Genomic DNA, 23,691 nt, shown 5'->3' on the forward strand with positions numbered 1-23,691 from the left:
GTGACTCCTGTCGCATATCTCCCCTTTCGGCAGGAGACTAACACAGGAGGAGACCCCAGACGGGTGGACTCCAAAGTTAGTCTGTACTTCCAGCCCCCCAATGCCAGGACCCACACAGTACCCCAAACAAAATGTCCCAAACATAACATTACTCACCCAGCCAACCTCTGCCTCTCCCATAGAACATACCCGCCGCTGGGGAGCAGTACAAACTGGTCCTTCTCCCTGAAGTCCTCTCAGCTGCTGGAGAGAAGACATGGTGGCTGGACCAACTCCATCATGCAGTTGGGGATCTAGGCCGACTGCCCAGCATCCCTGGGGTATCCAGGTGGTGACTGTAGTCTCATCCACTTGGACTTGATGGACATCCCCCAATGTTCACAAAGTAAGGCTGACTTCCTTCTGTCCCAATGCCAGACCCTTTTCTGGGGTTGTGTTAGTGGAGACTGAAGTCCCATCCACAGACATCAGCTCAAGCTGCAGTTGTGAGGTGCCAACTGCATCCTCTTCCTGTAGCTCCTGAGGTGCTGATTGTTGTGGGCAGAGGTCAACAACGCCATGCCCTAATGCCAGCTCTTCTGCTGGAGGCGCACCAGCTGGTTCCTCCTCAGCAGAAAGGTCAATCAAATCCCCAGTCTCTGGAACTGGTGTATGGGGATAGGGGTTCACCATCTCCTGTCTGTGGAACCCAGAAGATGTTACCAGTGCTCGGCAGAGCTCTGCCCTTTTGTCAGCACTTTAGGTTTGGGGACGGCAATCTCTGGAATTTCCACTGCCAATTCTTGGGCATGCTGCTGAACATGTCTTAGCAGTTGCCTGTATGCCCTTTCCAGATGCTGTTCTTTCCTCAGCAGGTATTCCAGATCTGGTTCAAGCTCTAAGACCCCTGTGAGACCAAACATAACCTCTCTGACTTCTTGCAGGTCCTAAAGGGTAGGTTCTCCTTCATCGCCGAAAACACAAAATGATCTGTAAGGCTCTCCCACAACAATCCAGGGCCACCAAAGTCATATCCCTTCGGAGAGCATTCTGTTGTCACCCCTAAATATTTCTGCTCTGCATACCATTGCAGAGCCCGATATTGGTTGTCCAGCTCTATCTCCTGCTGGACCAGCCTGTCCAACTGCGTCACCCATTGCTCCTGGGGTCGCTCTCCTAGGAATGGCATCCGTAACTTCCAATGGGCCCTGGCCCGTTCTCCTGGGGTTGGATAGCACTTGCCCTTGTACATACCAGCAACCTGGAGGGCTCCACTCCAAAGCACCTCCCAAATCCGCTGCCTGAGCTCCTGGTACTCATTCGTATATACAGTCCTGGAGTATGTTGCAAGAATGATCCGCAGCAGCCCCGGGAACTCTGAGGCCAGGTCCATATCTCCACTGGGGTGACCGACGTCTTCTTTCCTGATTTAGAATCCCGGGGGTGGTTTGGACGTGTTCACAGCCAGGAAGCACAATCCCACTGCTTGCCACCAATGTAACGGACCCCAGACACACACAACAGGGTATCTCCATCAAGAAGCTGCTTCTCATGCTCTGGAACACGAGACCAGTGAATCTGGCTATTGTTACCCCAAGATCCAGATGACACCAGATTTGAAGTAAACCAGGAGGTAGACTAGTTTATTTGAACACAGATACAAGATATATACACTCAGGGGACAAGCCCCCCTCCCTGCAGCATAATGACACAGGGTGGGGCAATCTACATTTAGTAACAAGAGACATACAGGTATTCAAACGTCACACCAGCAGACAGTTCCATCAGGAGGGAGGGCTGCTGGACACACCCCCCCCCCCACTAAGCTAATACACATAAACACATACATCCCATAAAAGTTTTCCCCCAAACCAGACAGACAATAGAAAAATGGGATGCAGCCACATAACAAAGCCCACACAATATTAGGACAGATCACCCTGTACCCCTAACAGGCACAGGGTGACTTACACATAATAGGGATATGGGGAGCGGAGACGGGTCTCCCCACCTCTCCAAAGTGAGCTGGGTTCCATGGGCCCCCACCCAAAGTTACTCCCGTCACATAAAAGTAGATTTTTTTAACTTCACACATTCTCTGCATTAAGGTAAAAAAAAAATAATCTGCATTTAGCCCCCTCCAGCCCCCTAAATACTTACCTGAGCCTGATCTCAATCTAGCACGTCTAGCATGTCTGAAAGGAGCAGTGCTGCTCTCTCTCTCTCTCCCTCCTCACAGGACATAGAAGCAGCAGTGGGAGCCATTGGCAAGCACATCCTGTGAGGAGGGAGTGGGAGGGTGGGGCCGAGCAGCACTGTGTGTGTCAATGGAAGCAAACAGCTCAGCCTGGGAGCGTGCTCCCACAGGTGCCCCCATAGTAAGCGGCTTGCTATGGGGACACTCGGAAAGGGAGGAGGAGCCAAAAGCACTGGCGGGGACAACAGAAGAGCAGGTAAATGTAGCAAGTTTAAAACAAAAAAACAGCCTTAGAATCACTTTAAGTATACCTACCTGATTAGTTCTGTTTTTTTGTTTAGAGTATGTTTGGCCATACATGCATAGATCCATGCAATACAGCGTAGATGGGCGAATCTCTCACTGCGTCTATTGAATATCTAAACGGTGGCTGCATCGGAGGTCTGTGTCGTGTTGATTCCAGCAGTTGGTAGCCTGGTCAATAAGGGCTTCTTTGATTCTCCTGCGGAAATTTTTTTTTTTTTATCTGCTCTTGAAAAACGCTGATCTTCACAAGGGCACACGGAAAACAACTATGCCATGTTCACACTTAAGGCCTCATACGCATGGGCATACCTATCCGCATCGTCTTCAGCTGCCTGGGACGCACAGGTGTTCCATGCAGAGGACCTTGACATGCATCCTGTAGTGCACATACACAGATCAGGATGCAAATAGACTGCATTCCAATCCTGGACCCGCACGGATGTGCTCTCTGGGATATGTGTGGAGGTACACTCATGTGAGTAAGGTCCAAAAGCAGTCTATGGGTGAACTGCGGTGTGGAACTCTTCAACATGTTCGCATTTTTTTCCTCCCACACTGCAGCTTACCTGCAGCTCAGTTTCTATATGCATTTGTATAAACCACAGCTCAGAGGTGCATAGCAATGAATGAAATGTCACACATTGCAATAAGCTGTACAAAAAAAAAAGTGAACAGTGCTCTGTACCCTAAAAGCCCAAGGCACTGCCGGCCAAACCCGACACTTTGTAAAACGCAGCATTTACCATGCAGGTAGTGTAGCCGACCATACGTCAGTAACTTTCTGCAGCAGTTGGAGCTACGTAGCTAGAGAATAACCAGTGTTGGGTTCCCCCTATGTTATCCAACGCAGCTGTTGATGACCACCACACACCATATGTAGCTGCAGAGATAAGTATTGTGGTCAGCTATGGCAGCAGCTTTGTATCCGGCATCAAAGATGCCAGAAAACAAGAAAAGATCAGTAACTATTACAAAGCTGCTAATGGCCTTGAAAGGTATATTGCAGGATCTTGTGTGTTTTCTTTCCAGATCCTTTCCAGAACATGCAAACTCCAGACAGGTGGTGCCGTGGTTGAGATTTGAACCGATGACCCCAGTATTGCCAGGTGGAAGTGCTAACCATTTAGCCAGTGTGCTGCCCAAAATAGACTAGTATGGCCCATTGTGATGGTTTAACATACGTGGTCATTCACGTTATGACGCACTTTACTGTGCGTTGCAATATGACTGCCAATTCATTATGAATGCACTGCCAATGCATTGCAAATACTAAAAACTTCACATGCACCTATTTTTTCACACCAACGCACCACAATAAACCAAAGCGGAAACTATGGCACGCTGTCTAAAAATGAATATAATGATCTATACCTAAAGCAGTAGTAAAGTCCATAAAGATAAAAAAAGTCCACTTGAAAGTTGTTATTATTATAATGTGCTAGTATGCACCACATTATAGCACATTATGGCATACGTAGCTTAAAACAAAACCCTTCAGCAGTACGCTGTCACTGCTGATGGGGCTTCCATCTTCACCTGGTCTTCCTTCCAGGTTTGTGGGATCCGGCTGTATGAATAGTGCACAAGAATCACGGCCGCGGCATGGAGCTCTGAAGGTATGGTATGACGTCCCTTCAGATCGCATGTGCCAGTGATGTCACTGGCTGCATCCCATGTGAATATCTCCTACACAGTGCACGTTTTAGAGATATTTGCTTATTATAAGCTTACCTGTAGGTACATGTTCAAAATTGGACTTCACTACAGCTTTAATAATACCTTATAATGTATAAATGCCATTGTGCACACATAAAAATAACACAACGTGCTGATTTAGATGAGGACTAAGTGTCTGGTGATTATCTGCTCCTGACCTAATTAATCTTGCTGGCTAGCTCAGGAATGTGCACACATAAAGAAACTCACACTGACACGTTTGGTCTGTGAAAACTTCTTCTCTAATTTATTGAAATGAAAAAGTGAGTTTATATATGCAAAATGATGCAAACATCACGTGAGAACAGCATAAGCATTACATTAGTCTTTGATTGGTCACTCTACACGAAAACAATCTTCTCCAGAGTATAGGTGTAATCTTGGCCGATGTCTTATCTATAGAAAGAAAAACATTCCTTTGTCTTCAAGTCCACTCGAAGGGAGGGGTTGGTGAGCAGATATTTCTTGAGCAAGGAGGACTACAAAGACCAGCAGACAACAAATATACACACAACACATATACATTCATACAAAGCATTTAGAAATATAAAAAATATAAAAGTAAATATATACAGGTGAAACTCGAAAAATTAGAATATCGTGCAAAAGTTCATTTATTTCAGTAATGCAACTTAAAAGGTGAAACTAATATATGAGATAGACTCATTACATGCAAAGCAAGATAGTTCAAGCCATGATTTGTCATAATTGTGATGATTATGGCTTACAGCGCATGAAAACCCCAAATCCACAATCTCAGAAAATTGAAATATTGTGAAAAGGTGCAATATTCTAGGCTCAAAGTGTCCCACTCTAATCAGCTAATTAAACCATAACACCTGCAAAGGGTTCCTTAGCCTTTAAATTGTCTCTCAGTCTGGTTCAGTAGGAATCACAATCATGGGAAAGACTGCTGATCTGACAGTTGTGCAAAAAAACATCATTGACACCCTTCATAAGGAGGGAAAGCCTCAAAAGGTAATTGCAAAAGAAGTTGGATGTTCCCAAAATGCTGTATCAAAGCACATTAATAGAAAGTTATGTGGAAGGGAAAAGTGTGGAAGAAAAAGGTGCACAAGCAGCAGGGATGACCGCAGCCTGGAGAGGATTGTCAGGAAAAGGCCATTCAAAAGTGTTGGGGACTTTCACAAGGAGTGGACTGAGGCTGGAGTCAGTGCAACAAGAGCCACCACACACAGAAGAATCCTGGACATGGGCTTCAAATGTCGTATTCCTCTTGTCAAGCCACTCCTGAACAACAAACGTCAGAAGCGTCTTACCTGGGCTAAAGAAAAACAGACCTGGTCTGTCACTCAGTGGTCCAAAGTCCTCCTTTCTGATGAGAGCAACTTTTGTATCTCATTTGGAAACCAAGAACCCAGAGTATGGAGGAAGAATGGAGAGGCACACACTGCAAGATGCTTGAAGTCCAGTGTGAAGTTTCCACAGTCTGTGTTGATTTGGGGAGCCATGTCATCTGCTGGGTTGGTCCACTGTGCTTCATTAAGTCCAGGGTCAATGCAGCCATCTACCAGGAGATTTTGGAGCACTTCATGCTTCCTTCCGCAGACGAGCTTTATGGGGATGCTGACTTCATTTTCCAGCAGGACTTGGCACCTGCCCACACTGCCAAAAGCACCAAAACCTGGTTCAATGACCATGGGATTACTGTGCTTGATTTCCCAGCAAACTTGCCTGACCTGAACCCCATAGAGAATCTATGGGCATTGCCAAGAGAAAGATGAGAGACATGAGACCGAACAATGCAGAAGAGCTGAAGGCCGCTATTGAAGCATCCTGGTCTTCCATAACACCTCAGCAGTGCCACAGGCTGATAGCTTCCATGCCACGCCGCACTGAGGCAGTAATTGCTGCAAAAGGAGCCCAAACCAAGTACTGAGTACATATGCATGCTTATACTTTTCAGAGGTCCGATATTGTTCTATGTACAATCCTTGTTTTATTGATTGCATGTAATATTCTAATTTTCTGAGATTGTGGATTTGGGGTTTTCATGAGCTGTAAGCCATAACCATCACAATTATGGCAAATCACGGCTTGAACTATCTTGCTTTGCATGTAATAAGTCTATCTCATATATTAGTTTCACCCTTTAAGTTGCATTACTGAAATAAATGAACTTTTGCACGATATTCTAATTTTTCGAGTTTCACCTGTATATATATATATATATATATATATATATATAAAAATGTATATATCCAACAAGAAACCAAATAGGCATTTTACCATATCCATCACAGTACCATGTGCTCCTTCACACAAAACTAACCAATGCGTACTCGTGATCCCATCAGAACACTCACCTTTAACCTTGGACCTCTAATAATATATATTAGTAGGTTCAGGCTTGCTTGTAAATCCAATTAGAGGGGAATTACTGGACATTTCCCTCTACTCCCCAAAAAAGTCCAATCCTTTGGTCTCTGTGACTGTACTCTTCGTTGGTTCTCATCTTACCTATCCCACTGCACCTTCAGTTTCACTTACAATTCTATCTCCTCATTTCCTCTTACTTTTTCTGTCAGGGTCCCCCAAGTTTCCATCCTTGGTCCTTCTCTTTCTACACCTCCTCCCTGGGTCAGTTGATAACTTCCCGTGCCTTCCAACACCATTTCTTTGCTGATGACACCCAAAACTAACTTTCTACCCCTCAGCTCATCCTATCAATCTCCTCATGCATCACAAATCTACTAACAGACATATAGCAGTTTGGATGTCACACCACTTCCTCAAACTCAATCTACCCAAAACTCATAATATTTCCACCGCGATGTGACCCTTCCCCTGACTTATCTGTCAAGATCAATGGCACAACTATCAACCTGTCCCCACATGCCAGGGTGCTAGGGGAAACTCTGCACTCTAAACACTCATTTGAGCCCCACATCCAATCAATGTCCAAATCTTGCCACCTCAACCTTCGTAACATCTTCAAAATACGTCCCTGCTTAACCAATGACACCATTAAACTTTTTATTCATGCCATGGTCATCTCTCATCTCGACTACTGCAACCTCCTCCTCACTGGATTACCTTTACATAGGCTATCCCCCCTTCAGTCCATCATGAAGGCTGCTGCCAGACTCATCTACCTTACCATCCGTTCAGTGCCTGCTACTCCTCTCTGTCAATCCCTCCACTGAAGGGATAACAGACAACTCTACATAATCTATGTAAATGAGAATACCACTGTCCTTGACTAGTGCTGCTGCCTGATCTTTCGGGAGAACACTACTGCCAATGACTGGGGCTACCACCTGATAATTGGAGAGAAAGCTACTGCCACTGACTGGTGCTACTTCCTGATCATTAGGGAGAATGCCACTGCTGCTGATATCGCTGAGCCGCCAAAGGAGAACAGAGGGAGACCAGGTGTTGGTGAGAGGCCATCAGCCAAACCCTACTACACTGTAATAAATAGGAGTAATATTGTCTGTTTGGGACACAATGAAGGCACCTATACCGGAGTTTAGAGGAACTGTGAGCGCTCCAATACTGGATTTGGGCCCCAATGTACTGAACAGTAGAGAAGGGTTTGACAAAGACTACTGGGCCATTGTCATAGCATTCCCCCCCTCGACAGCACCTTCCCCAGTATAGAGATTATGGGTCATTCACTGGACAATTTGTTCAATACCAATTGTATCAGTTAATTTACAACTTTTTCACTTACTTGAAGTGTTTATTGCCATTTTCCACTCATTGGTTGTTGAATTTTTGTGTATTATTGGAAAAAATATTTCTCTCTAGCCTTCGAGGGTATGGCACTGTCAGGAAGGTCATTGAAAATTCGGACCCATGGGATCCACGCATCAGCGGCTCCTCTGGGGGAAAGAGCTACTTTAGGATTTTCTTACACTCTCTGTGATAATGATAAACAGAACAAATAGAGAGAGTGAATCTATGTAAGGGGGGGGGGAGCACAGACAGCAATAAATACCTGACAGGTAGTCTCACTCCTCTTCATTCTATCAAAGGCTACAAAAAAAGTTTTGACTTTACTTATACTTTATGATATTTCAATAGTTCTTCATATTAAACATGATACAGTTAATACATCAATAATGAAACATAATACAACACTCTGTTTTTACTTCCAGTACTTCTATAATTTTGTGTTTTTGATACATGTGGGAATGGAATTGAGATGTTTTTCTCTATGCTCACTAGGGAGGAGACCAGAAATCCCACACAGGAAGGCAGGGCACGCAGGAAAAGCTATTGCAACATATGCTGGCTTTGCCAGTTGATGAAACCACAGGACTGAAAGTACTGTACAGATTTATTTCAACATGCACAAATCAGAAGAGATAAAGAGAACCAAATATCCCCTTACATCAGAACTTGGCATACTTGCTATCCAGGTCAGCATTGTTATGCTCACTGCATTAATAGAGAATAGAAGGTGGGAGATGGAGATCCAAAATCAGATCCCCCCCTTGCTAATGGGATTTATTGGTGCTACACCCCTTGATAAGACATTGAAGATACCATCCCTAACTGAAAAAACGAATGGGGTTTTAAAGGCACCATACCACAAAAATACAATTACAAAACTATATATTAAATACAACTTTATTAATAAAATTCAAACCACTGTTGAGGTAATAAACAAAATTTGAGCGCACAGTGCATTATTCTTAAAAAGCTTGTAAGGTTGGTAACAAACACAATAGATATACATTAGTACAAAATGAGGCTTCGGATAGCCTGATAATCAAAATTAGCATAACTAGCATAATTGGTACAAGAGAATGCTTTAATATTGTTCTCCATAACTGGCATAGTTATTTCAAGTAGATTCTTGGCTTTTATTCTCCAACGTGTTTCGCAGGACACAGCCCGCTTCTTCAGTTAGAAAAAGTATAAAAACGTTGCAATTATACAAAATAGACTAAATACATTGAAAATAAACATGCCATATTGAAGTCATAATAATGAATCTAACATGCTCGATTTGACATTTACCCAAAAATGACATCAATGACTTTGCAGGAGGCCAGTGGAAAAGAGCATGAGCAGACAGTCCAGACCACAATAAGAGAAATCTCTCACTTGGGGAGTATCGATGTCCGCCAATTAAACACAGTTTATCAGTCCGCAACATGAGACTGTAAAATCATCAAAGAAATCAAATGTTTAGAGTGTCCCAGGGAATTACAAACTACACCCTAATCCCCACACTAATTATATATAAAGACCCTATAAACAGGGAACTACAATACAAGAAAGACAAAATGTCTACTTTATCCCAAGTGGGACCTCAAATTCACTATTGCAAAGTTTGCTGCAATTAGTTCTACTCTCCTCAACAAAAAAAGAGAAAGGGAAGACATACTAAATATGTACCAGGTCACACATACTAAATGCATACCAGGTCACACAGAGTGCTTTTGTAGTTGATCAGGCGGCTCCCAACAGTCAAAGTCCCTCTGGCAAAAAGGGAAAAGATCCCTCTACAGCAGATTGGCAGCACTATTTCTGCTGTGTCTCCAGAACGATTTGGGAGCATTATTACCGCTATATAGGGATCTTTTCGGCACTGATCAACACTGACTGGCAGCACTCATGGACACTGTTGGGACTGCACTGATTGACACTTCAGGGACTGTACTGATGGACACTGTTGGGACTGCACTGATGGACACTGTTGGGACTGCACTGATGGACACTCCTGGGACTGTACTGATGGACACTTCTGGGACTGCACTGATGGACACTTCTGGGACTGCACTGATGGACACTTCTGGGACTGCACTGATGGACACTTCTGGGACTGTACTGATGGACACTGTTGGGACTGCGCTGATGGACACTGTTGGGACTGCACTGATGGACACTTCTGGGACTGCGCTGATGGACACTGTTGGGACTGCACTGATGGACACTTCTGGGACTGTACTGATGGACACTGTTAGGACTGTACTGATGGACACTGTTGTGACTGCACTGATGGACACTGTTGGGACTGCACTGATGTCCTCTCATGTGTGCAATAACCAGCAACTATATTTACATTGTGATCAGCTGTGTCATTGGACACATTGAACATCCCTGATTCCTCTTGAAGTCAGCTTGGCAAATATCAGATTTAAAAGAGCCCTAGTTCCGCCGTGACATACAAAAGCTAGGGTGATCACAGTTGGGTGGTCACAGTCATACCTCACAGATTTTTGAGATGGGAACGAGGGACACCTATTAGCAAATATATGAAGGCATAAGACACACCCCCTGCCACACCCCCTTAAAGGAGAATTAAACAGGAAAAAATAGATTAGCGAAAGACACAAGTGCTTTTTTATTTTTACAACTACTTTTCCTTTCTACTGGCTTTTGAAGTTTACAAATTCAACCTTATAGAAACTGGATAAAAGTTCTAGCACTGTGAAACACGTTTTGAAAAATAAATAGTGCATTTTATATTCAACTATATAGATCAGACCAAAATGAGGGACAAATGTGGAGGAAAGAGGGGCAGAGGGACTTTGTTCCAAATCAGGGACAGTCCCTTAAAATCAGGGACAGTTGGGAGGCAGGGTCACAGTGTTGTCGGCTTCTGGGGTGTAGAGGAGTGAAAGTGTTGGGGGCTATCTACAGCACATAGGGTAACAGTACTGGGGTATCTAGGGTGTAGCAGCATTTACAGTGTCGGGGGTATCTGGGGTGTAGTGATGTTATAGTGCTGGGGTATTAGGGATGTAGAGGGGTCACAGTGCTGGGGGTTTCTAGAGTGCATAGGGTGACAGTGCTGGGGGTATCTGGGGTAAAGTGGGGATAACAGTGCTGGGGGTAGCTGTCATGTAGAGGGAAAACAATACTGAGGGTATCTAAAGCTCATATAGTAACAGATCTGGTGTGTGTATGTGTGTATGTGTGGGTACTAGTGCTGGGGCTATCTAAGATATAGTAGGGGTACCAGTGCTGGGGATATCTGGAGTGCACCATGGGTAACAGTGCTGAGGGTATCTAGAGTGCATAGGGTAACAGTATCACAAGTGTAATAAAAGCGCCACACCCTTAATACTTTAAAGCAGCAATTCCACCTCAAAGAAACCAAATAAATCTAGAGATTGATCAGCATAGCGCTCTGGTGAGTTACCCAACTTTACTTTGGTAGTGGATTTTGGCACAATTTCTTTGAGAGCACCTGAATTTGAAATGGATTTGTTTGGACATTTGAAGAAATTCAGAATTGGACAATTTTTTATATTCACAAATTTAATTATTTAAATTACTTATGCACTAAAAAATAGTTTTGCACATAATTTTGATATTTTTTGATATTAATTGAGAATAGATATATATATCTTTTGCACTAATGTTTCTACACTAAATTAGGAATAGTTTGTGGTTTTAGTGCATAGGGTAACAGTGTTTGTAGAATCAGCGGTGTATCAGGGGGTAACAGTGCAGGGGGTATCTGGGATATAAAGGAAAAATTAAAGGATAAGTTCACCTTTTATAAAATAAAGAAATAAATGCACATCTTCTTGCAAGTTAAAAAAGGTGCATTTTTAATTTTTTTTACACTGGAGCCTGTAAAGCACTGCACTCCCGATCAGCAGATCACGGGGGCTATGCCAGGCTCCTGCAGACTTTCAGTACACTATCTGCCCATACCTCCTGTATGGTAGTTACAGGATTGCAGAAAAAATCAATTAACTACAAGAGAGCTCACCAGCGCCCTCGCAGTTCATTGAGAACTACAAGCCATCAGCTGTGGTGGCCCACAGTAGTTGTAGTTCATTCATTCACAGCATGGTCACATTGTTTTTAAATTGTGACAACGGGTGCAGAGAGAAGATCCCCATCTGTTGTCATGGAGGGATCTGGGGGAGAGGAGACAGGAACTGGAAAATGTAACCCTAAATAAGGGTGGAAAATGTAATATATTCCAAAAGGTGAAACATTTTTTTAACCACTTCCCGACCGGCCGTTGTATATAAACGGCCGGACAGTGACGCTACAGGGTCGGGTGGCCATTTATAAATGGCCCCACTGCACCCTGCTTGTGCGCGCTCCCTGCGAGCGCGCAGCATCGCGATCCGGTGCCCGCTGTGTCCTCCGGACACAGTGAAACACCGATCGTCGGACGGGACCTCTGTACGAGGTCCCAATCATGTGATCACTGATTGGCCAATCAGTGATCACATGCAAAGTAGTAAGCAAGATGTCACTTCTGACATCATTGCTTACTACGTGTGAAATCTGTGAATGATCACAGAGGTCACATGGTGCAAGGCTATTCACAACAGCCTTGTACCATGTGACAACTGTGACCAATCACAGCTCACTCAGTAGTTCTCAATGGCTGCAAGAATGCAGACAGAGAGAAAGAGAAATGATTGCTTTTACATCCTATATGGGTGTAAAAGCAATCAGTGTAAAAAAAAAAAATAAATCTTCATCACCCCCCAAAAGTAGTACAGTGTCACCATGGTGACACTGTACTGCTAGGGTGACAGTATGTAAAAAAATAAATAAATAAAAATGTAAAAAAAAGTTTAAAAATTATAAATTTTGGTTATAAACTAAATTGGCTTATTTATTATAAATATTTATTAATTTTCTCCAAATACAAATTACAAACACCTATTTCTATAAAAAAAACATCAAATCGAAATATTCTTATTGACATAATTTATCTATATCCCACTTCCCCTCCCCCCCCTTTACCCCCCCCCCCCCCCCCCACTCTGCAATTCTCTTCTCTAAAAACCATTTCTAAAATCCACTTTTATTTTGAGGGGTATAAATCATCATCATATATTTCACTTTTTCTCTATACAGAAGAAGAAGAAGATCGGAGATTCTCAGAATGTCAAATGGAACAAGACAGGGATGCCCTTTATCTCCGCTGTTGTATGTCCTATTGTTGGAGCCACTTCTGTCTATGATAAGAAAGAACATAAATATAAAGGGAATAAAGATAGGAGATAGAGAACATAAGGTAGCGGCCTACGCGGATGATTTGATGTTCTATGTTGGAAATCCTCGGATATCACTTCCAAATTTAATGAAAATTTTGAAGGAATATGGGGAATTATCAAATTTGAAAATTAATCCAACAAAAACTGAAATTTTAAATATCAATCTTAAAAATAGTGAAAAAGAAATAATACAAAAAGAATTCCCCTTTGTTTGGAGAGAGAAAGAATTAAAGTATCTCGGAATAAAACTGTCTGCTTCAATTAAAAATATGTATATAACTAACTATATTTCACTTTTAAATGAGATTAAGGAAGAGTTGAAGAGGTTGGGGAGTGGAAATCCGTCTTGGATCGGTCGTATAAATCTGATTAAAATGATAATTGTGCCCAAAGTTTTATATAAATTCCAAATGATTCCAATTAAACTCCCAGAGGTCTTTTTTAAAACACTTAGAAAAATGCTGTTGGGGTTTATATGGAGGAATAAAAAACCAAGAATACATTTTGATACGCTGACTAGAATTAAAGAGAGAGGTGGTTTAGGATTCCCAGATTTTAAGAGATATTATAAAGCGGTGATAATTGCGAGAATTTTTGACTGGACTCATAACCCAGGGAAAAGTTGGGTCAGAATTGAAAATACACTGAGTGGGACAAATTTAAGTAGGATTATATGGTTACCTGCACAATATAGAGGACTAGATGCTAACACAAGTGTGTACACTTTTGTTGTTTTAAAAGTTTGGGAAATGTTACATAGACAAAACGGATGGGTTTTTAATTCACAGTTAATGCCACTAAGGAATTCAGAATATTTTGCTCCTGGGAAGGAAGATATCACAGGGAAATGGATCATAAAAAAGGATGCCCAATTGAGAGATATAATGGTGGGTGAGGAAATAGGAACATATAGGGAGTTGGAGAAGAAAAAGGGAGATGTTTTCAGCAGAATGGACAAGTTACGATATCATCAATTGAAATATTTCTTTGGGAGTCTTCCAAAACCTGTGAGAACCAGAAAGGAGTGGAATGCATTTGAAAAATTATTAGAAACACGAGGAGATGGGAGACACGCAGTTGCAAAAATTTATATAATATTAACGGAATTAGAAACAGGCACAAAATTAATACATATAGAGAAGTGGGAAAAAGACATGGGAAGAGATATAGATGAGGAGCAGCAGAGGAAAATGCTTAGATTAATTCACGAAAACACTAGCATGCGGGAAGTGGAGTTGAACTATAAGTGTTTAGTAAGATGGCACATCACACCAAATGTGGAGCACAAATTGAACAGGGAGATTTCACCACTGTGTTGGAGAGGATGTGGTGAAGTGGGTACATTATATCACATATGGTGGGAGTGTTTAAAAATACAGGGGTTTTGGAGGAAAATTGTATACTTAGTAAGAAAAATTACTGAGATTGACATTAGATTGGATCCAGAGCTATGTTTTCTCCATCAAAACAATATATAGTAACCTAGATTACCCTCTAATCAATAATTAGTGAATAAACATAAAGTCCAAAGCCCCAAAAGATCTATAAAAATATAAAAATAATAAACAAAAAACCAAAATCATCCCAAAAGCAAAAAACAAAAGGTCCAAAATAAAGTCCCAAATGATGATTGTAAAAAAATCTTTATCTGTGATATCTTAATTCTTCATATCCCGAAATCCTTGTGATATACTTCAAACCAAATCTTCATATACCTCAAAGAAAAAAACTCAACATGTGTGATATCTTCAAAGAAAAGGGGGTATATAAAAACCGTGCCACACGTGTTTCATGCACATAAAAAATATATTAACGTGCCACCACAACCGTGAAAGAGGAAGTCCCTCAGCCTTAGGAGTCTATCCACCGCATACCACTAGCGGAAGTGTATAGTTACCCTCAGAATGGTATCAAGGGTCTAAGTACTTCTTTCCAACCTTTGAATAATCCTTCAGCCTTTCAGCCGCTTCCCACAGACCTCATAAACAGACCAGGGATCAATATGTGTCATAAAAATTATAGCACTTTATTGTAGTAACTTACATTCAAATAAGGTAACATCAGCTTCCACATCACAAACGATATGTTCACAATCCTGCCTCTCCTCATAAGTGTATAGATTCCACACTCTCTCACTCCCAAGAGGGAACCGATTGCCTGTGGTAAGACCCCAGTACCTCAAGGTCCCATGAGGATTCCAGGACGCCACAGCCACATGTACCAGAATCAGAAATGGCCGCCGCACTTCCGGAAGAGCGTCACTACGTCACCACGTCACGTGCCCCGGACGCGTTTCGTCACACCGGACTTTGTCAACAGGGATACGGACGTGTCTCCTCATTCCCCTTAAGTACCAACTAGGGCGGGGAAATAATCACCGCGGCCATCTTACATCCTGGAACATTGGGCATCCTCACTCTCCTATATGAGGCATATCAGGGACGGTGAGATGGAACACAGACAAGCCATTAGTCAGAACGGCAAAACTGTCACCAACACACCCCCCCAATATATAAACCGCATTTTCACTAAAACAACATAATCCTTCATAGAGCTAATGTCAACCATAAGGGTTCAATAATAGACCCATATACAGACAAGTATTATAAAATATATAAATTTTAAAATTCAACTCTATTCCCTCCCAATCATCATGTAAACAAAGAATCCTCTTTTAGAAAGTATTCCACCCCCTAACAATATATAAAAAACCCTAAATAATACAACAATAATCGTAAATACTCAAAAATGATCATAACCTAATCTAAATACAATGGAACACTAAAAATTAATAAAAAATTAATAAAAAAAAAAATATATTAATAATAATATATTTATATTCCTGGTTATAGCGAGCATTCAATTACTGGTCAGAAATAAAACAATTTAGGTCTAATTCAATATTTAGACCCTTGGGTTTTAAAGTATTAAGCCTATAAATCCAAAAAGTTTCATTTTTGGATATCTCCTGCACCCTATTGCACCCCCTCCAATGGGATTCCAGGACATCGATACCACAAAACTTTAGAAGGCTCGGATCCGAACCATAAAACTCACGAAAATGTTTGGATACGCTGTGTTCTTTTTTCCCTTTTTTTACATTTTCAACATGTTCCTTCAATCTAGTTTTTAGATCTCTTTTAGTTCTCCCAACATATTGAATTTGACAGGGACATTCTAATAGATAAGTCACATATTTCGTATTGCAAGTAATAAATTTATTAATTGCAAAAGATTCTCCCGTCACACAAGATGTAAATGTTGTAATTTTCCTCTCTTTTATACCTGTGATTTTACAAATTTTACACTTTTTACAAGGAAAAAAACCTTGGAGTCCGAACATCTTCGGCTTCTTAGGGGGAGAGATCACCCCTTTTACCAATAAGTTTCGCAAGTTCTCACTTTTCCTATAGATAAACCGAGGTTTTCCAGGTAAAATCTTTCCCAACATGGGATCTTTATGTAATAAAGGCCAATGTTTCCTAATGATATTTTCTACCCCTTTGTACTGACAGCTAAATTTTGAGATGAAGGCACAGTCCACTACATTGTTTTCCTTACCATCACGACATCTTTTACTTATAGTGTTCTTTATCTTCCTATCCCCTATATAACTCTGACTCACTTTATATCTAATTTTCTCCAATTGTGTAGGATCATATCCTTTAGACACAAACCGATTTTTAATCAACTCTGATTGTATAATGTAATCCTCCAGCCTCGAACAATTCCTCATAACACGTATGAATTGGCCTTTTGGGATTCCTTGAATCCATGAAGGATGGTGGCAACTGTTGGTGGGGATGAACCCATTCCTGTCTGTATCTTTGAAGAAAGTTTTAAAACACAGTTTGTTTTCAGATTTAAACATATGTAGATCTAGGAAATTCACCGATTCCCTACTCTTAGCAATAGAAAACCCTAGTTCATATTTATTAGTATGAATATGATCTATAAAGATGTTAAATTCTACATCAGTGCCTTCCCATACTACCAAAATATCGTCAATGTACCGCCTCCACACCTTCAGGCCTGCCCACTTTTTTCCAAAGATTTCCGCATCCTCCCATTTGGCCAAAAAAATATTGGCCAAACTGGGGGCGAACTTCGCCCCCATTGCTACACCCTTCTGCTGAATTAAAAATTCCCCTTTATACCAAAAATAGTTGTTCCTCATGCTATAATCTAATAGCTGAATAATAAGTTTCCTTTGTTTTCTATGGAGTTCAGAAAAATTCTGCAAACCCCATTTGATGGCTTCCAAGCCATCTACATGTTTTATATTGGTATAAAGGGAATTAACATCAATGGTGGCCAGCAAATTTATGTTTATTCACTAATTATTGATTAGAGGGTAATCTAGGTTACTATATATTGTTTTTATGTTATTTGTACTTCAGGGGAAAGATTGTGTTAGTAACCTGGTGGGAATTTCGTTTGTAAAAGGATAGTGCTATATGCTGAATATATGTTTTCTCCATGTCACAGAGCTTTCAGTGAGATCATATAAGGATTCAGGATTAGGATATTTCTTGAGTGCAGCTAAGAGCCTTATACCCAGGTTCTGGAAAAAAAGGGAGGTGCCGACAGAGGAAGATTGGATGATCAGAATGAATCAGATTTGTGTGACGGAAAGATTATATTATATGCATATGGATATGATGGAGAAGTATAATATAAAGTGGAAAAAATGGGAGGAATATAGGGCTTATTTTTTTTTTTTTTACTAAAAAGATAACGGAATAAATTTTGGCCAAGATTTATGCTGAAATATTATTTATTTGCAAAATGTTATAAGAAAAACACTTTTTTTCAAAATTTTTGGACATTTTCATTTACATAGCAAAAAAAATAAAAATCCCAGTGGTGAATAAATACCACCTAAATAAAATGTTATCTGTCTAAAAAAAATGGTAAAAAATTCATATGGGTACAGTGTTGCATGACCGCGCAATTGTCATTCAAAGTGTGATAGCGCTGAAAGTTGAAAATTGCCCTGGTCAGGAAGGGGGTAAAAGTGTCCGGACTGGAAGTGGTTAAAAAGTGCAAATAATTAAAGTTACACCAAGGGCATAAAATCCATCACCAACAAATGTTTCAGCTTCCCCCCCCTCCGCACACACCCACGTACATACAAATGTAAATGCATGAGATGGGGGCACCTATGTGCAAAAATGTCGATTGCGGTACACGTTACATATTGTTGGGCATGCCAAAAGGACAGCAATTATTCTAGACTTTTTATTTACTGTTAATTCTAAACTGGTGACCTGTAGAGGCTTTTAAAACAATGCTATGTAAAATACGTTTGATGCCGTTTCATGGATGCACACAATTTTAAGTGTGGCCGGGTGCCAACTCTATCATTATGCCTTTCAGGGACATTTATAGATGAGACTATGGTTAATCATTTTCCCCCTAGTGCCCAGTACTGGGACTACTACTTCACTTCCTGTTAGCAGAAAGAATTCAGTTTTTCTGAGAGCAGATGATCTTGGGACTTGTAGTCCTAAAGCCAATGCATACTGTATTTCTGAGTGCTGAAATACAACTACTAGAGTGCTGGTGAAACAGAGGGTTGCTGGGAGAGCAGATATATTCTACAGTAAGGGACTGTCTCTCTCTCTTGGTACAGGATTAACAGATGAACACGGGGGACTGCCGTTCTCCTCCAGAGGCAGATTGCTGGGTACTACTGCATTGGGACTGTCACTATCCAGTCTTCACATAGACATTGCTGCTTGCTGTGCTGACATCAGGCGGCAACTCTGCACATCCCTGCAACAACCAAGAGCCTAGACAAGAACTCTCGTTCCTAGGAGACTGTGCTATCCATGGAATTGGTGCCCAACCTCTTTCTGTCATCACAGAGTAGGGTTGCCACCTCGTCCCTTTAAACCCAAACACAAATTAATTACATGGGTTCTGAGGAAGTGAAATCTCCCCACTGGGATATGGAATGCAGTATAGACTTACAGAGGTCATACTGCCCTCATCACCCTATCCGGAATTTAAAAAAATTGCCTTCACTTCTACTTTAGATTGTAAAAAAAAAAAATAATATATATAAAAAATAATATATATAACATATTAAAAAAAAATAATAAAAAAAAAAAAATATATATATATATATATATATATATTATATAAAAGTTTCAGGGCATTTATACTGTGTGTGTGTATATATATATATATATATATATATAGTATATATACAGTATGAATGCTTTGAAACTTTTTCGTTTCAGACTTTTTTCGTTTTTGCAACTTTGTTATGATTCTTCCTTTGTTGGGAAGGAGCCATTTTGTCGGAGCCCTAAAACTCCCTATGGGAATGGTCTCAGGGAAGGTGGCGACAGGCCCTGCAGCAGGGACTATTCTAAACAGAGAGGTGGGGCTTGGCCACCCCCTTCTGCCCATCCTCTGCAGTCACAGCGAATGAGGCCCCTCTGTTCTCGGTGGCTCCTCCCTCCTGTCAGGAGTGGTTATGCGAGCAGGCCGGAAGAGCGCCTTGTGTTAGTGAATCCTGGTGTCCGCTCCTTTCTGGTGATCCCCGGTGGAGGAGGAGTTGTGTCTCTCCAACCGCTCCGGTCATGGTGTGGTGCCGGGCGTTGATGTGCACGTGGTGCTCGGCGCGTGTTCTGAGTTTGGGGCCACGGGCTGCCGCTGTCCGGTTCCTCGCCCCGAGGCACGTGTCCACTCGACTCTCCCATGGAGCCGGCAAACCGGGGGGGTTCCGCCCGCAGAGGGTGGCTGTAGTGACAAAGACCACCCGCTACGAGTTCGAGCAGCAGAGGTACCGGAACGCCGGCCTGTCCGAGGAGGAGCTGAAGGAGCTGGTGAGTCTGGGCTACAGTCCGGGGTTTATTGGCTGCAGAATCCAGGGACTCCTCCATAGAGAGACTGCCACCTCGTGTCCAGGGACCCCCTCCTTAGAGAGACCGCCGCCTCGTGTCCGGGGCCCCCCTCCTTAGAGAGACCGCCGCCTCGTGTCCGGGGCCCCCCTCCTTAGAGAGACCGCCGCCTCGTGTCCAGGGACCCCCTCCTTAGAGAGACCGCCGCCTCGTGTCCGGGGCCCCCCTCCTTAGAGAGACCGCCGCCTCGTGTCCGGGGACCCCCTCCTTAGAGAGACCGCCGCCTCGTGTCCGGGGACCCCCTCCTTAGAGAGACCGCCGCCTCGTGTCCGGGGACCCCCTCCTTAGAGAGACCGCCGCCTCGTGTCCGGGGCCCCCCTCCTTAGAGAGACCGCCGCCTCGTGTCCGGGGCCCCCCTCCTTAGAGAGACCGCCGCCTCGTGTCCGGGGCCCCCCTCCTTAGAGAGACCGCCGCCTCGTGTCCGGGGCCCCCCTCCTTAGAGAGACCGCCGCCTCGTGTCCGGGGGCCCCCCTTCGCAGTGGAGAGACCGCCGCCTCGTGTCCGGGGGCCCCCCTTCGCAGTGGAGAGACCGCCGCCTCGTGTCCGGGGGGACCCCCTCCGCAGTGGAGAGACCGCCGCCTCGTGTCCGGGGGGACCCCCTCCGCAGTGGAGAGACCGCCGCCTCGTGTCCGGGGGGACCCCCTCCGCAGTGGAGAGACCGCCGCCTCGTGTCCGGGGGGACCCCCTCCGCAGTGGAGAGACCGCCGCCTCGTGTCCGGGGCGACCCCCTCCGCAGTAGGGAGACCCCCTCCGCAGTAGAGAGACCGCCGCCTCGTGCCCGGGGGGACCCCCTCCGCAGTAGAGAGACCGCCGCCTCGTGCCCGGGGGGACCCCCTCCGCAGTAGAGAGACCGCCACCTCATGTCCGGCAGCAGATACTGAATGGTTGGCAGGGAGCTGTCAGAAGTGACGTGCAGCACAATGACTAAGCAGACAGATCTGTTTCTATTTCAGTGTAATATATAGAGCAGTGGTTCTTAACCTGGGTTCGATCGAACCCCAGGGGTTCGGCGGAGGTGAAGACCCACACCCGACTCATATGATTCGTGATGACATGCCCCGCTTGTCCATCATTGGCTGCAGGTGGTCACGCAACATCGCTTAGCCCAGTGGTCGGCAAGCCGCGGCTCGCAAGCCACATGCGGCTCTTTACGCGCTTTAATGCGGCTCTTGTGTGCCGGGCGCCCGCTCCCCTCCCTCCTCTCGGGCGGCAGGGACTCTGCAGCGTGATCCAAAAAAAAAAAACAGCCAGGGCAGCGCGTTCAAATAAAATGATTGGCCAGTCTCGCTGCCACTCACATCCTGATAGCCAGTGATTGGCTATCAGGATGTGTGTAGGCGGGGCAGCGTGACGAACGTGAGAGGAGCTAGGCTCCTCTCACAGTCCGCCCTGTGGGGGATGAATTAGTATAGGGGGGATGAATTACTATGGGGGGTGAATTACTATAAAACAGTGGTTCTTAACCTGGGTTCGATCGAACCCCAGGGGTTCAGTGAGTCAGTCTCGCGGGTTCGGCGGAGGTGAAGACCCACACCCGACTCATATGATTCGTGCAGTAAATATTCATTATTATGTTTTTGTGTGAAAATCATGTTTTAATGGTTTTGTTCTTAACGGTTTTGTTCATTTTGTGCACCTATGTATAAATATATACCTATGTTTTGAATTTTAAAAATCATATTTTATTTTTTCAATTAAGAAGGGTTCGGTGAATGCGCATATGAAACTGGTGGGTTTCAGTACCTCCAACAAGGTTAAGAACCACTGATATAGAGGGACTGTTAGCTGTCTTCCATGGATCCTCCATATATAACCTGTACATGTAGACTGCTACCTCCAGTCTAGGGGACCCTCCGTACACAATGACGGAATATATTGGGACCAACAAAAGGTACCTGGAGCATCCAGTTGGGCTATTTGCTTTATCGGCCTTTATGGCCTTTGGTTGCTGTTCCACTTTTTGTCCCATTTTATTTGTAAATCTGCCCACATAGAGAGAGACTGGCACCTCTACTTGAGGAGTCTTCTAGGATAGACTGGAGGGGAGTAGGTCCTGAAAACCATTGGTCACATGATATGGAATCTATACTACGGTGTAAAATCCATGGGCTGGAAGCTCAGGAGGGGTTCTTCTATGCCAGGAGCTTGTTGTTAGGTGATCTATCTGGAGATCCCCTGGATGTCCTTTCTGGGATCACTGACTCCAGTTGTGGGGTCATTGGGTGTAATCTAGTGGGCAAGCTATTACAATTAAACTGGGGTCCACATTTGTAGACCACGTAATGCTGTCTTTGGGCCACTGTATTTATTCTAGAAGTTTCCTGCTACTTACAGTCTGAGGAACCCTGGATGGAGGAGCTCCGAGCCTTTATCAGCAGAGACATTCTTGCACCCTGCAGTCTCCAGATGCATTCTGAGAGCTGTTGTCTTTGTTGCGGAAGAGATTAGATCAGACCATCTGTATAGTCCTCAACAAAGTCCTCCTAATAACATCGGCCTTGTGTAACACTGAAAGAATAGTCATTGTTGCTCTTGACCATCGGACTCTTCATCCATTATCATACTGGACAGTACATGAAGTTTGGTTGCTCTGGGTGAATCGCTGGTCGTTTAGAGAGACTGTCGGTTGAATCTCTCTATAAACGTTGTCTGTTCTGGCATTGTTATATATATATATATATATATATATATATATATATATATAAAGCATTTTGCTACTAGATTATAGTCTTACTATCAATATGTCCTTTAAAAGAGAAGTATATAATTTTTTTTTTTTTTTTTGTCCCCCAAATTCAGGGTGGATTTGATTTAAATCACTAGTCAGTAAGGCTTGATTTAAATCCTAGATTTCTACATAAAGACTAATTCTTGCTGGTATAACTTTAATATGCAAGTAGATGAAGATTTTTAGAATAACAACTTTTCATATTAGTTTTTTTATCCCCAGTTTAATAGGTTAATCATTCATATTTGGACAACTTTTCTGTTGTACTTAGGAAGGAGAAAAATAATCATTACCTTAATAATACCAATTTAAATAGATTTATTCAACTGAAACAATAACATTCCAGCATATGTGATTTGCTTAAACAAACATCCATCTTTAACTAATTTGGCTAAACAAAATATATATATTTTAAGAAACTTAGACTGTCAGCCCCTTCCTCCTCACACTTAGTTTCACTTTCTTCTTGTGCAGATCTATTCCACTCCAATCAGAAAAATATTGTTTCTATTCACTGAACTTCTTGAAACTTAGCACTGAAGGGGTTGATTCTGTATTCATAGGTTTGTAGAAGTTAGGATGAAGGTCTTTTTCTTAACTCTGTTCATGTTATAACATTTTTGCTGTGAAGAAGAGGCATGTGATCTCCGCTGAGTCAAATTCAGTTTTGAGAATTGCAAAAGTAAACCAAGTATCTGTGATATTATCTTGTAGGCAGAGAAACTGCCCAATAATCTTAGAAAAACCTCTGGAAGAGCATGACATTGTGAATGGATTCATGGAATTTATTTACCCAAAAAATTAAACATATACAGCCTTATTCTACATAATTAAAAAACTAATCTTTATTTCATGATGTAATAACCTTTGGATGGTAATATATTTTCCTCAAAAAGC

At 42.8% G+C, this 23,691-nt stretch overlaps 1 protein-coding gene and 1 long non-coding RNA gene across 3 annotated transcripts in view; one reads left to right on the forward strand and one right to left on the reverse strand.

Annotated features, from left to right (window-relative positions):
• Positions 1 to 4,417: 4,417 nt before the first annotated feature.
• LOC149452367 (uncharacterized) lies at positions 4,418 to 22,472 on the reverse strand. The gene is made up of 3 exons (XR_016314878.1): positions 22,399 to 22,472; positions 7,896 to 8,084; positions 4,418 to 4,594 (listed from the first exon to the last, which is right to left on the reverse strand). It is a non-coding gene; the product is annotated as an uncharacterized LOC149452367 (long non-coding RNA).
• Positions 19,622 to 23,691, forward strand: part of NADK2 (NAD kinase 2, mitochondrial) — a 65,705-nt gene continuing 61,635 nt past the window's right edge. For both annotated transcript variants that reach the window (XM_089689422.1, XM_089689423.1), the window contains exon 1: positions 19,622 to 19,991. In XM_089689422.1, coding sequence (XP_089545548.1) covers positions 19,746 to 19,991 — 246 coding nt within the window. In that variant the 5' untranslated portion in view covers positions 19,622 to 19,745. The remainder of the gene's footprint in view (positions 19,992 to 23,691) is intronic.

Source organism: Staurois parvus, unplaced genomic scaffold (assembly GCF_062004578.1).
Source record: "Staurois parvus isolate SC_StPar_1 unplaced genomic scaffold, SC_StPar_1.0 ptg000475l, whole genome shotgun sequence".
Lineage (NCBI taxonomy): Eukaryota > Metazoa > Chordata > Amphibia > Anura > Ranidae > Staurois > Staurois parvus.